The sequence below is a fragment of the Corapipo altera genome, unplaced genomic scaffold (assembly GCF_003945725.1).
Source record: "Corapipo altera isolate COAL_440 unplaced genomic scaffold, ASM394572v1 22b, whole genome shotgun sequence".
Classification (NCBI taxonomy): Eukaryota; Metazoa; Chordata; class Aves; order Passeriformes; family Pipridae; genus Corapipo; species Corapipo altera.
In genome coordinates this window covers 14,347,989-14,362,509 of record NW_020884876.1, presented here as the reverse complement: position 1 = coordinate 14,362,509, position 14,521 = coordinate 14,347,989, and the positions used below count along the sequence as shown (strand labels likewise).

Below are 14,521 nucleotides of genomic sequence, written 5' to 3'. Positions count from 1 at the left end.
AAGATGGTATCACGCTTTGTTTAACAACAACCTTCCAAAATCACCTGGGAGCCACTGAAATACAAATATGCTTAGCCACCACTTTTTTCCCACCAGTTTGTTTCAGCTGCATCAATGGCTAAGGAGGAGTACAAAGTAACTTCATTTTCTAGCAGTCTATTCTCATGGTCCAAAAGGAAGCTGATTTATTCATATCAAGCACTTGTCAAACTGACTCATTTATATAATGAAGTCTTTACTAATAGTTCCATAGTGGAACTACTTGCTCCTATGATCAGTAACAAGAACTTTTAAGTTTCCATTTTTTTCTATCGCACTTTGTTTTCTTGAATATTCAACTGAAAACATGAAGAAGCAAGGAATGAATTTTTCTTTGTCTTAAATACAGCCATAAGCACCTCAAGGAGTATAAAAGAACAAAATAAGAACAGTAGTATGTCATACTACAACAGTTCATTTGAAAAACACTGTGGTATTTTACTTCAAGTACAATTTCAAAACTCTTGGCAAAGAAGACCTTGAACAAAATAAAGCTGGTTTTATTCAAGAATAATCAGTGTTTCTGGTAACTGTAATCTTCTGTGAGCAAAATCTTACTTCCTTCTGGAAATCAGCTGTTAAAAATATTACACGAATTACCATCACTCACCTCTCCTATCACTTCTGGCTGCATTTGTGGATTTTTCAGAAGGGCAAGGGCAACGTCCTTCACATTTCACTGAGATTTGTTTTCCTGAGACACAGGCTTGATACTCTAATTTGCACTGTAAGGAGAGAGAATGACTATCATTAATAGAAACATATAACAGAAAATTATAACTTTAAGAATTTTGAAGCAATTTTTTATTGTGCTTAAATCTTTGCAGACACAGGTGCTATGAAAAGTTTTCTGCAGTATATGATACATTCGTACCAAAAATTAGATTAAATAAAGGTACAAAGTTTTTGGTCCCTAACCTGGTTACAGTTTCAGACTTGATTCAAGCATGAATGCATGTGTGGTGTGAGACTGATTTTAATATCCATGCTAAATGGAAGTAGAGTGCATTGGTTTTATTTGTATTATATGAGCAAATAAACACAGCAATAATATTAATTATGGATAGGAAGCAATTGGTAGTGAATTCCTAAAGAATTTATCACTTAATTTCTGTCTTTAAGATGACAGTATCCTAGTAAAAAGCATTAATGAATAAAATGGAAAGCTGCATCTGATGTAATTCTGCATAGTGACTGTCTTTTCCAGTATGGAAACAGATTAGTTTCGTTGCTTCTGATCTATATACTTAGGAGCTCCAATCCAGAAATCATATAAAAATTAACCGCATCTAACCAAGAAATGGAATTGTTGTATCAAGCACACAAATATAATGTAGCTAAAAACCATATACAGAGAAACTAACATCATTGCACATTGTCATTCTTTCTGAAAAGCTGAACTTTTATTCCAAAAGAACAGTTCCTTACATACAGATCTTTCCCTGGTATTTTGCCAATGTATTATCAGGAAAAACACAAACCCAAAAACAAAGTGGGGGAAAAAAGCATGTACAAAGAGCTTTTTAAGAAACAAAAAGAGAAAGACGGTTACAGAGAACACTTCATCCTTGAACAAAAGATGGAATATGTCTCATTAGTCAGGTAAATGACATAGAAATATGAGTCAGAAAACCAGTTCAAGTAACAAGTAAAAAGTGTTTTCTATGCATCACAACATTTCAGAAGAACAGTCTCACCAGAGTTTGTATCTTTTATTCTCTGACTTATCTTTCGTTAGGGTTATCTAACTTCAGTTTAATGCAATTCCATTATAAAATTATCAGGTTTTCCAGCAAATCATGGAATCAAAGTTTCTCTCTCTCCTAAAAATATGTAAGAAGTGGGAGCACTCTAGCCATATAGGAATCAAGAAGCTTTCTGACAGGCTGCACTTGAGGTTTCCACTAGTTTGCAGATACAACTGCTGGGAATTTACAGAACTTCATCAACCTTTCATGCAGTCAGACTTCCAGTCCTGCCACACACTCATGCAGTTCTCTACCTAGCATAAGCTGAGCTGCATCACTGTATTGATAATACCTTTTTGCACTGCCAGTACCAAAAAGAAGACAGAAAAGGATACCGCACATTTTATGTATTTTCATAAAATCATTATTATCTGAATAACTGAAGTATACTTTACTTTTTGCCAAAAAGGCACCATTAAAGTAAAACAACACTGAAAAAACCTTTTATTTAAAAGCAGAAAACAAAAACCAAACAACCCCCCCAAAAAAACCCAAAATCAAACCAAACAAGCATAAAAACCCCCCAAACAAAAAAACAACAACAACAACAAAAAACAAACAGAACTGCTCCCTTTGAAAGCTATATAGCCATAATATCTCCTAAAGGACCAGAAAATGGCAGCAAAGCAAACACCTGCCTATGATGATTTTGAAACAACCTTTTGTATCTCTGCACAATTATCCTGGCCGTACAGGAGAGTGCTTCCATTAGCTACGATGCCCACCAGCCCTCTTTCCAAACAGTACCTAATTCACATTTTAATATACAAAACAATATTTGGAGTTTGTGGAAGGGATTACACCCCAAATTTAATACATGCTTCTGTTAAAAAGAGGTATCTTTTCATTTTAAGATCTGAGAATTTTTATTGTTCAATCTTAAGTAGTTTAAGGAGTCATACCTACCTACAGATAGCCGTGCTTTAGGTTTTGATTACTCCACTTTTAGTGAGACTACCACTTAAAACTTGACATATAAACGCATTCCAGATTTGTTTTACTGAGAAGCAGATTATCAAGAGTGCCAAAAAAGGAATAATTTTTTAATTTCTGACTTAATCTTTTGAGAGATTATTTTTGCAGACTCCAGTGCTTCTACTTTGATTCACCGGAATGTAGCTGAAGTAGTAAATAGTCAATAGCTGCTCCAGCTAACATCATGAGTTGTGAGTTTAGTCCTTTTGATTTGTTTTCTTTTTAAGTTGACTACTCAGTCCTATTTGCAAATAATGTTATCTTTTTAAATGTTAAAAAAACCTTAATGCTCAACACCTGCCACAGGCACAGATACCTGAAATACTGATTGCAAGGTCAGCACACAACACTTACAAATCAGTACTCCCATTCACAAGTAAGATAAAATTTTACTCAGTGAACTCATTTTATGGGCAAGCAGGCAGCAGAGATATATTCATTGTTTCCAGAAACAAAGGAAAATCATGGTGCTTGCAGAAGTCAGAAATGAATCCAGGTTGTTCTGACAATTTCATATCAGCAGCTAATGACACCAGGAACGTAACTGGTTCAAACATCTTGTTATCATTCCACAAGTAAATAGGGCACTGGGATACTGCTAAGATAGCTCAGCTAAATAAAAACTTTCTTCCATGTTACTCTCAGGCTGGTAGAAGAACAAGTAACATACCTGAAAAACTCCATAGAAACCTACAGACTATGAGGACACAAGAAGTAGTGGTAAAAAAGGAGAGGTAGTGTTGAAGACGGTGACGAAATAATTTGTTTTGTGGGGAAAATATCTAAATAGTTTAAATAGCAAAACAATACATGAAATATTACATTATGTATAGCAATAAAATAATGTTTATTTATTCGGCTTTATTAGTGACTTTTCTATGTGGGGAAAATACGTAATGAAATTTTCAAGACACTCATCTGTTAGATTTTGTAATATTCCTTATTTAAACTGGTTTAATAAACTGTTAACTGCTTGTGCTACTTTTTTCACAATCCCTCATATGCATGAAAAAATTCCATTTTGCTTTTGAATAAATCTAACTTTTTATCTTCTGATCTTGATTCCCTTTTCCTCTTAGCATATTAGTTTTCTATGCTGTAGTTTCACCATGTCTCATTTGTATGCTTGATTCTAAGGACTTGTTTCAAGACAGAAGAGTAAGTATTTTTAACTTCAGAGCAATATGCTGCAAAACGCTGAAGGAAAATAAATCACTTCAATACAGACAAAAAACATGTACCACAGGGTCTCTTGACAATATATTTCAGGATGAAAAATTCCTGATTTCTGTACTGTCAAGTGTCCCATAGAAAAATGCAATTTGTTCACTCATATTCTGCCTGTTTGAAAACCTGTTCAGTCTTAAATGGACTCGACATTCTTCACCATTTGCACAAAGTAGATATTTAGTGAACTAGAGATGAGCAATTAAAATCTGTGGGAAAAACTTCAAAGAGTATCTTTAGACATGTCATCTTTAGACATGACTCATGTAGCTTTCTTTATTGTTACAACAGCAAAGATGAGAACAGTTATCTTTCTGGTACAACTACTACAGTGCATGTTATTTTGATATACATGAGCTCTGCTCTTAGAAGTATTATTATAGAGTTTCAAAGATTAAACGATAGTAATATATTTCATTAAGCTCTTCCACCTTCCATTGCAAAGTAGCTGTCAAAGGCTGCCAAATAGATCTCTGTATACTGCACATATAAAGAGCCTAAAGTTTTTTCTCAAGATGAAAAACCCCACCTACTTTTCCATGGAAAAATAATGAAAAAATGAAAATACAAAGAAAAAACCCTACTGGTTTTGAGTGCATTTGACTGGCATGAATGCAAACACAGGATACACTTTAATTAAGTTCCAAATATCCTAAATTCCCTTGTATTTGTAAACCAAGTTACAGGTAACAATCATACATTGTTACATATATATATAACTTTTTGATGACTTCAAATATTCAGGAAACCTCTACAGAAAGGAGTAATATGCCAGCACATACATACATGTGTCACCTACACAGAGGTAAAATCTCTATGTTGAGTGAAAAAGAACATTTAGAGAATACTTATATGCTCTAAAAGTTTTCAGATTAGTTGAATTTTATATTTCCAGCCTTGCATACTTGAACTGGCTGAGCAACTTCATAGCCTTTGAGAAACTCTGAAGGACAGAAAATGTACTAAATGAATGAAAGATGAAGAAAGAAATAAGGGAGGGAAATATTATCTTAAAAATTACAGAAAAAAAACAGTTTGTAAGTTTGATTTCTGGGCACATAGAAGAAAGAAGATGGACCATGCTATGGGGTTTTATCAGGCAAATCATAATAGATATACTTTCATTCTATGGAAGAACTTCTAGAAAACAAAGAAATATCAGATTGCAAGTAGCTGGATTTTACCAAGGCTCATCACACTCTTCTACATTGCAACCTATTAAGCCATATTATGGTTATTTGTGTGCATCTATTGTAATATGAATATCAAACTAGTTGCAAGTGGTCCTCCAAGAGTAGCACTCAGTGTCTCAAAATGGAAGACTGCACTTAGTGGACTTTAGCAAGGCTAAGTCACAACCATGGAACTATTCTGTCTTTTAATTTCCTCTAGGAAAATGCTTTTGAAGGTGCTGGGGTCCACCAGTGATGCTCACTTTTTAAATACCACCTACTAAAGGCACAGGAGCAGGAAATTCCCAAATGTTGGAAGTCAAGCAGGCGAGGGAGAACATGGGAGAAGTAAAGAGATGCTGCTTACCACTGCAGGGAGAGAACACATGTGGTCAAAGCTCACTTAGAGTTGAAGTTGGCCAGTACTGTCAGGGACGGTAAAAAGGGCTTTTAAAAATACATTGATAGTAAAAGATACTGGGAGACATCACACAAGTATCACCGGCCAGTCAAAGAAGGTGATTGTCCTGCTCTGCTCTGCACTGGTGAGACCTCACCTTGAATATTGTGTGCAGTTTTGGGCACCAAAATATATGAAGGGCCTTGCGGGGAAGTCATATGAGAAGTGGCTGAGGTCACTTGTTCTGTTCAGCCTGGAGAAGAGGAGACTGAGGGGAGACATTGCAGTTACAACTTCTTCACGAAGGACACAGATCAGGCACTGATCTCCATCCTCTGGTGACCAGTGACAGGATCCGAGAGAATGCCACGAAGCTGTCTCAGGGGAAGTTTAGGTTGAATATTTGGAATATGTTTTCTTCACCCAGAGGGTGGCTAGGGACTGGAACAGGCTCCCCAGGGAAGCAGTCACAGTATCAAACCTGCTAGAATTCAAGAAGTGCTTCGACAACACTCTGAGGAACATGGTGTGATTCTTAGTGTTGTTCTGTGCAGGGCCTGGAGTTGGACTCAAATGTTCCTTGTGGGTCCCTTCCAACTCAGGTTATTCTATGATTCTAATCGATTGGATGATGAACTAATAGATATTCTATTAAACATGGATGAGGAGTAACTTCAGAAGATAGGAACATAATAAAAATACTCATATTATGGAAATAGGCTAAAATATAATGTAATTCAATGCAGAAAACTGCTATGTCCTACTCTAAGGTATACAAAATAATCATGTTTTAAATACAAGCTGGAGCAACTGGCTACACATCCATTCTAAAGGAAAAATAAGAATGTAGTGATCATTAAGAACAACTGAACAGTGTTTTAAAACATTACCATACCAGGATATATAAGCATGAGTGCAACCTACAAAACATGTAGAGTAATTTCACAGAGCTCTGGCAGCACTTAAAACAGAGCACCTTGTACAGCTCTGTGACAAGGTTTCAAACAAGACAAGAATTAATTGAAAAGAGGAGTAACAGGAATAATGAGAGGCCTAGAAAACTGTCACCAAAAAGAGGCTCAAGGAGTGGGTCTTAAGAAAAGATGATTTATATAACAGCTGTCAAACAGGTAAAAGACATCTGAAAGATACCTGAAAAGAATACCATGATGAATGTTACAAGAAATAATTGTCTTAAATTGCTGCAGAAAAGTATCAGATTAGATACTAGGCAGACTTGCTAATAAGGGTAGTGATGTCTTAAATTGTTGGAGAAGTTTATTGAATCCTATTCATTGTCGTTACAACCAGGATTAGATAAATCTGTCAGGAATGACACCTGTGTAGTTTATCTTGCTTTGAGAAAATGGGTGGATCAGATGGCATCAAGCTTATTCAGTTGGGAAGTACAGGACAGACCTGCTCCAGGAATGAATCAGTGTGAAGAGACTATTGCTTGCATAAATGTTTGTCATTTACTGAAGAGATTTAAAGATGTGTAATGAATGAACTAGGGAGATGGCATGAAAAGAAAAGGAAAGTAATGCCTATGCTGGTCTATGGATCTTGGATAACTTACTTCAGCAAAATTCTGTTTGGCACTGAGTGTATATGTGCTCTTGAAAACCTGAAATATGATTTGGGAACATGCTAAATATTTTTAGATAAACTAAAACAAAAATTAATTGAATATATAAATGTTATGCGATGTGAAACATGAAAAAAAATCTTTTAATTGGATATCCACATCTCACAAATAATTTTTCTGCTTCCATCTGCAGAAACATCTATCTGTAGAAAGACACTCATATCACACAGAGGGACTGTCTGTGAGGCAGCTGTAAATTAGTTACTCTTTGCAGATTTCAAAAATGTACAAGGAATGAAGACATATTAAAGTAGATGAGGAGTTTAGTTTAACTGTGTGGCTACCACATAATAAAAAACATAAGACTTTACTGAATGGTGCAGAGAAAATGATTTAATGATTAGATAAAAGGGAGGTATGTCCATTCTGTGTGTTATGTGAGTGAAGAGCCCTGCAGAACTAACAACAGAATTAAGATCACATTATAAGTCTAGCCAAAGAGGAAGACAAAGTGCTTGCGCAACACTGACTTCAGCATTTCCTATCTTTTTATCAATTTCCTTTTTCTCACTGATTTAATTCCACTCCTTATTGAGAATGTTACAATCTCAGTGCAAGATAGCATTTTTCCACAATAAGACTGTCTTGCCAGGAATACCTAGTGGCTTTTAAACAATCTAACTCAAGCTAGTAATGAGGGCACATGTGATTTCTCTGGCAAGTAAGGAACAGCAGCTTATGCATTAGTGCCTTGAGGTACAATCTGCAGATACTCCCCTCCAATTTCTCTTTTCCACCACTGTATACATGTATACATCCTGGGCAGCTGGAAGGAGATTTGGTACAGCATACAAGTCAGCAGAAATTAACTGCTAGGGTATTCATTCATAGTGCGTCCATTATGTGCTTCAAACCTTTGAGCCTGCGAGACTGAAGTTTGGCCAGATACATCAATACACCTTTTCTACAAAATAAAAATAACCGTAGTACTGTACAAAGTGTGAATTCAATGTGAATTTTTAGTATTTTAGAAATTTTCATCTGCTGAGGTACTGACACTTAAAATGTTTCTAGAACACCATCCCATTTAATACTGAGCATTTAGAAAATTACTTTTTAGACAACCAATAACTGATACTTACGCAACTGTAAAGTGTCTCATCTTTGAAAGGTATTTGTCACCTTTAACTGTACCTTATCTCAATGACAGCTCTGTAGAAGTCCCTGATGTTTTTGTGCATTTAAAAATTAAATAGGACATGCTATCCAATTCTAAGAAAAAATACACAGATGAATAATTAAATTCAGATTCCCCTGATAATTATCAGTTCATATGTTACAAATAGAATTACAGAGAGAATTTGGAATATCCTTTTATACTGACATGTTCCTACCAAAAAATGCCCACAGTTCTTCCTATCTATTTTCTAGATGATTAACAATTAATGGTCAGAAGACTTCTGTATGCTGCAATCAACAGGATCTCTTGAGAAAAGAGCTCTTTGCTGAAGTACCATGAAGATGTATTTCTTCCAGTATCATCATGTATCTCATGGGCAGAAATCTCTTCCATGAGGTCTGCATTCATGTATCAATACAGATCTGATTTCTCTCTGTTGTTAGAACCTGCTGTCTCTGACAGCTGAACAGATAACCTCTGATTACCAGTACTCAGTACCGTGTGCTTTCGACTTCATGCTATTTTACTTAACCACACTTCCCATTTTCACACTTTATTACTATTTAGCAAAGCTTACATACATTCTGCTGCCCAAAATTTGCTTTTATTGTATCTGGTGCAAATTGTTATGTGAAATTATGGCCTCAGATTTGAGTTTCCTAAAGAAAATCTGTAAAGAAACTACAGTCTTTAACTGGGTTGGTGATTTCTGTCACCAAACATAGGGGTGAGGTGGGCAGAGTGAGTGTTGACCAGATATGTTCCAGGTCCAGTTCAACACAGACCGTCACCTGATACAGAATATGGAAGAAGCAGACAAGAAGGTAAAGCTAAATTCAGCTACACAGAATGCCAAGATACCACATTTTCAACTAATTAGCTTTAGAAATGAAAAATTAACGTGTAAATCTATTTATGAAGTGCCATCCAGATCTACAGATGCCTCTTTTGTCTATCAGAAACCTGCTAAGCATGTGTATTACTTACCTAAACAACAGGAGTTTGCATAACAAGCTTTTCAGTAAACAAACGAAAACAACTGTTTAAAAAATATTAACCATAAAGACATGCAGCTAGCATTTTGACCAGAGAACAAAAGGAAATGTGTATACTGAAACAAGACCCTGAGCAAAGAAAATCTTTAGTGGTTGAAAGAGAACTGATGATACATTGTTTATAAAGCTGTGAACTAGAGAAAGCAATTTTCATGACAAAATGAAAACCTGCATGCAGTTTTCTTCCTGTTCACCTCTTATAGCTCTACAGCCTGTTTTCTTCAGCACTCTGCAGTGCAATGGCATAAAAGGAAAAGCCTGAAATCAGGTCAACTATATATTCAATCTTTTTCGGACACCCTGGAAATCATATTAAGTCATAGAAACATGCTGATTGATGCCTACTGGGATTATCTAAATTAGGCACCTACTTATCTACGCTTTCCTACTTACAGGTTCTTAGAGATCTGTGATGCTTAGGAACTTCTGCAAATCCTTCTAAGGACTTATCTGTTTTTAAAATCAGTCATCTGAATTTTTAGATATCTACTCAGTTTGGTAAATATGTAGCTCACCATCTTACTCTATACATCTTGCAAACAGGCTAACTAATACTTTATACCATCAAATGAGAATGCAAAGCTTAATTAATGCAAAATGACAAAACCCTGTGATATCCCTACTTGAAACACATTGTTTCCAGTAAATTATTACTAATAATGCTTCTAGTATTTTTTGTGTAAAAAATGTAATATATTACCTCATATCCAAATTATTATTTTAATATTCCTTGAAAGGAATAAATTTCAAAATAAAAAAAAAAATTAGAGTGTTTTAAAAAACTTACTAACAAAAGGGGTAAAAACAGATACAAAAAATATAACCATATTACTCCTTCTGATCTTGACTTATTAAAAAAATTTAAATACTTGATGCAGTTTGAAAATGTACTGACAGCTTCTTGTAAACATGCTTAATACAAAAAAATTCTTTTTCTGACATATACATGCATATACTTAAGTCCATAAATCCTGGCTTATATTCAGAGCTCTTGCCTGTATAGTCCAAATCTCAGCACTTCATCAGGCTCCCTGTTTCAAACTTCTCCATCATATTTATCAGGCCCGAGCTACAGTCACTCAACGCTGCATGTATGTGAGATCCTTGGTGTACCTCATTGCTGGCATTCAGTTTTGCAATTTGGAGAAAATGCCTTGAGAGATAGAAAAAGTAATATTGTTCAGATAAAACTAACTTTACATTTTCAAGTTCCTGCTTCAAATTTGAAGACATTCCAAGAAAAATTTAAAGTGTGAATAAAAACATTTAACTGTCCTACAGGATCACCTAAAAAATAGGTGACTATATTGGTCAAAGTCAGCTAATAAAGATCACTGATTTTCAGCTGACACTCAAATTTCTGAGTAATGCCAATAGTAAAATAAAATAACGGCAAAGCTATAAAACCTTATAAGACAAATGGCTTGTAAAAGTGTGGAATTTTTTTTAAAAGAATCTGCTTATTCCTTATTAACATGCATTATCACTGTATTTTTAATGTGATATGACTTCCTAAGCCATGCTGGCTGATTGCAATACTAATTAAACAAGTTCAATTTATCCAATTATATCTAAGTTGAAATATTTATAAAGTTGTATGTGAGCTAAAATAGCACCTAAAGGGCATGCTGATTAGTCTTCAATTACAGGAAAAATAATGAAAGTAATAAAAGTAATGTGCACAGACCTAGCTAGTCTATGCTTGGTTATCCCATCCAAATTTCAGACATTTAAACTGTACTTTGTCGACTGGGGGGGGAGGAGAAGAAAGCAAAAAAGGAAAAAGAAATTCTGTGTAGCTAGTTACATTTAGGTGAAACATCTAGGCACTCTCAGCATGTAACCTGTACAGCTTTCTACTGTTTTTTTTCCCAGCTAAAAATGTATGCTAAAATCCACTTGAACTCAGAGTACTAGGTTTAATTTACTAAACGGTCCAAAATATAAGGCTCCATGTGCTATCAGTGACAAAAATATTTACGAAATTCCACGTTTCACCCTGTCAGGGAAGAAACATGGTGTTGTACAAGTGGGAGTTATTATTCTAAAGCACGGCTGTTTTTCCCTAGGTTAAATCTCTTTTTGAGCTTAAAGAGACACATCTTGTGTAGAGGTACACAGAACTGTGCCTAAATCTTTCCACTTTCTACTGTTAGTACTTAATTTCTAAAAGATGCGAATACTTTTCTTGTTCTGTGCCAAACACATACGGATTAACATCAGGATCACACAAAGCCAAGTCTTCATATGTCATGTTCTGAAGGAAGAGCTAGAGCGACAAATTTTGCTACACTAACTTTTATTTTTCTCTTCCACTAAGTCCATGATGATGTAAGATGCTACCTACTTTTTTTTTTTTTTGTTAACATGTTCTGTGATGCAGGGGACCTACCTCTGATACTCAGTCATATTTTTCAGATCCCTGTCTGCCTCTCAGTTCTCATCAATGTCCAGATCTGTTCTTTGGAGAATTTTAGTTATAGATCTCATCCAACAGTAGACCTGTTTGTTAAAAAATACTTAATCTCACTTTGATCTCAAGGATAATGCAGAAAAACAAGCAAGCAGAGCAAGCAGCAACATCTTAACTTCTTGGAAAATTTAGCAGAAAAGATACAGCTTAAAATCATTAGACATGTTAAAAATAAACAGATTGGACAGTTCTTCACTTTACTAGAAATGACTGAAGTTGGGATAGATCAGAATCACACCCCTGAAAGACAAGTGATGCAGGAGGAAAGAAGGCAGGTTTCCTGAAGGAATCTGAGAGTTGTCTAAATTTTTTAACATATCTGAATATCAACTATTACTTTCTTCAGTTTCTTCTTTGTTTCACTGTGGGTTTTTCGTCTTTTTGTGGTTGGGCTTTTGTTGTTGTTGTTAGTTTTTTGTTTTCTTCCCCCCTCCCCCAAGAATGAGGGTGGCAGGTGTACATTAATGCTTCAAAGAGTCCTGAAGTGAACAGGAACTTAACGGCAACACCCAATATTGCAAAATTCACACAACCCAGAAACTTCTAGATGTGTAGTTCCATATGTGGTTTTAGAAACTTTAAAGTAACATGGTTTTGGGTGAGAAGTGAATATGGTTACCAGGCACCTCATCAGACAATCTGTGGAAAACTGATTGATGGAAAATTGTGTCTGGTGGATTGTGTCTGATGGAAAACTGTCTGGTGGAAAACTGTCTGGTGGAAAACTGTCCAGACAGTTTTCTGTGGATAAAGAACTGTATTATTTCAGTATTTTCCTGTATTTATTTAGTATCACAATACCGAATGCTAAATATGTCTCATTAAAGCTCATTAAATAAGATTAGCATGCATATCAGAAGACTCCACAAACATCGTCCCCCCTTCAATAATAATTTTAAAAATCCATAAATTACAGATGTCCATAAATTATAAACAAATCCAAAAATTATAGAGGTATTCTAAACAGAGAAATTTAAGTATATAAAAACACAGTAAGTTCTCATTAAAGCATTAGGACTACTGAAAACTTGAAAAAATCAACCAATCAGGTACGTCTGAATTTGTTTTCAGTGAAATATCTGCATAGTAATGGTTCGTGCTTAAAACATTTCATTGTGAGCTTTTTAAAATTACAAATTTAAAAAAAGAAGTAAGACTTGGAAGATGATTCTTTAATGTTACAGGTATTTTACCTCACAGATATCTACCAAATTACTAGGACTTTTTCTCTGTGCCAACATGACTAGTTTATAGCTCTGCTGGTCTAAATTTCTGTTATGGTGTCTGAAACATGAAACTTTATCATATTTCAGTTTCTTGCTAAGTATAAATGTGACCTGCATCAACAGTGTCTAAGAGTATCTTTTTAGAAGCTAAACACTTTGTTCCGTTTGATTATATTTTTCCACTTTGAATAGGATGATTTTGGCTGGGTGTTGCCTGGGGTAGAGACACAAATCTAAATTTTGAGAGGCCTTTTTTGACAAAATCCACTTTTACTAGAAAAACAAATCAATGCTGGCAGAGCACCTGGAAGAAGCTGCTTCTTCCAGCTGCAAAACTAAAGACCTGCATGCTGTCATAAATTTATTTCAGAGAGATTACATTATTTTATTACTAAAGATGGCAGGCAACAATTTAACCTTATTATTTTTGGCTACATTTCAACTGACAGTTAAATTTACAGTGGATTGCTTAGTAACAAGGCAGATAAAAATGGAAAGGCATAGTGGATTAGCCCAATTTAAGAAGCAAGACTGACATACATTGAATCATCAGGCTTGTAAAAACTTCCATTCACTATTACGAAATAGACATCTCTTTTGTAATGTCAATTCCATTTCTAGCAATCTCTTCCGAAGTAGAAAAGATCTGTCAATAGCTCAGGCATTTGACCTGAAAACTCAAAATATGTTAATTAATATATTTAAATCAATTTAACTTTTATAAAATCATAATCTTTTAAAATAACATCAAATATTAAAAACGTCAATACATATATTTTATGCTTCCTCCAAACCAGTTGTCTTATACCAAACACACTGCTAAGAGATATAGATTATTAAGTAAAAGTCTTAAAAATACCTGAAATTAATAAAGGTAGCAACAATTTTTAAAAGAAAAATGTTTAATATGGGATGTCATAAGAATAAAAATCTAGCAATTCTAGCAATTTAGGTTCATGCCGAATGATAAACAAAATGTGGATGGAGTAAACAACTAGTATTAATCTCAGCCCTTCACACAGTGTGATTTCATCCACTGACTCTCTTTCAATGCTTCTAATGAGAAATGAATCATAATTTGGGGGACTGAAGAAAATATCTGAATATTAAAAAATCAAAATCCACATACCTGTCTATCTGTATAGCCTTTCAAGAATTTTTATCCTCTTTTCTGACTACTTTTCTATACATTTTCTATCTTAGTCTGAGAAGCTAGTTGAGACTCATTGGTTTTGCAAAATATGATTTTTATTGTTATTTACATATGTAGGGATATCATCAATAACATGAAGTTTTCATAGGTACGAGAAAATGTATTCCATAAAAAAATTCACAATCAATACAAAATCATCTTGAGCAAATTGTTGCTCACACTAAACTGTCAAAGTGATTCTGAAATTAAATCACGGCGCAATGAGCATATTCCAAAGATTAATTT

General features: G+C 34.7%; 1 protein-coding gene across 2 annotated transcripts in view; it reads right to left on the bottom strand.

The window, feature by feature from the left end:
- SPOCK3 (SPARC (osteonectin), cwcv and kazal like domains proteoglycan 3) overlaps positions 1-14,521 on the bottom strand; it is a 167,022-nt gene that overhangs the window by 49,349 nt on the left and 103,152 nt on the right. For both annotated transcript variants that reach the window (XM_027636047.1, XM_027636048.1), the window contains one exon: positions 650-764. In XM_027636047.1, coding sequence (XP_027491848.1) covers positions 650-764 — 115 coding nt within the window. The remainder of the gene's footprint in view (positions 1-649; positions 765-14,521) is intronic.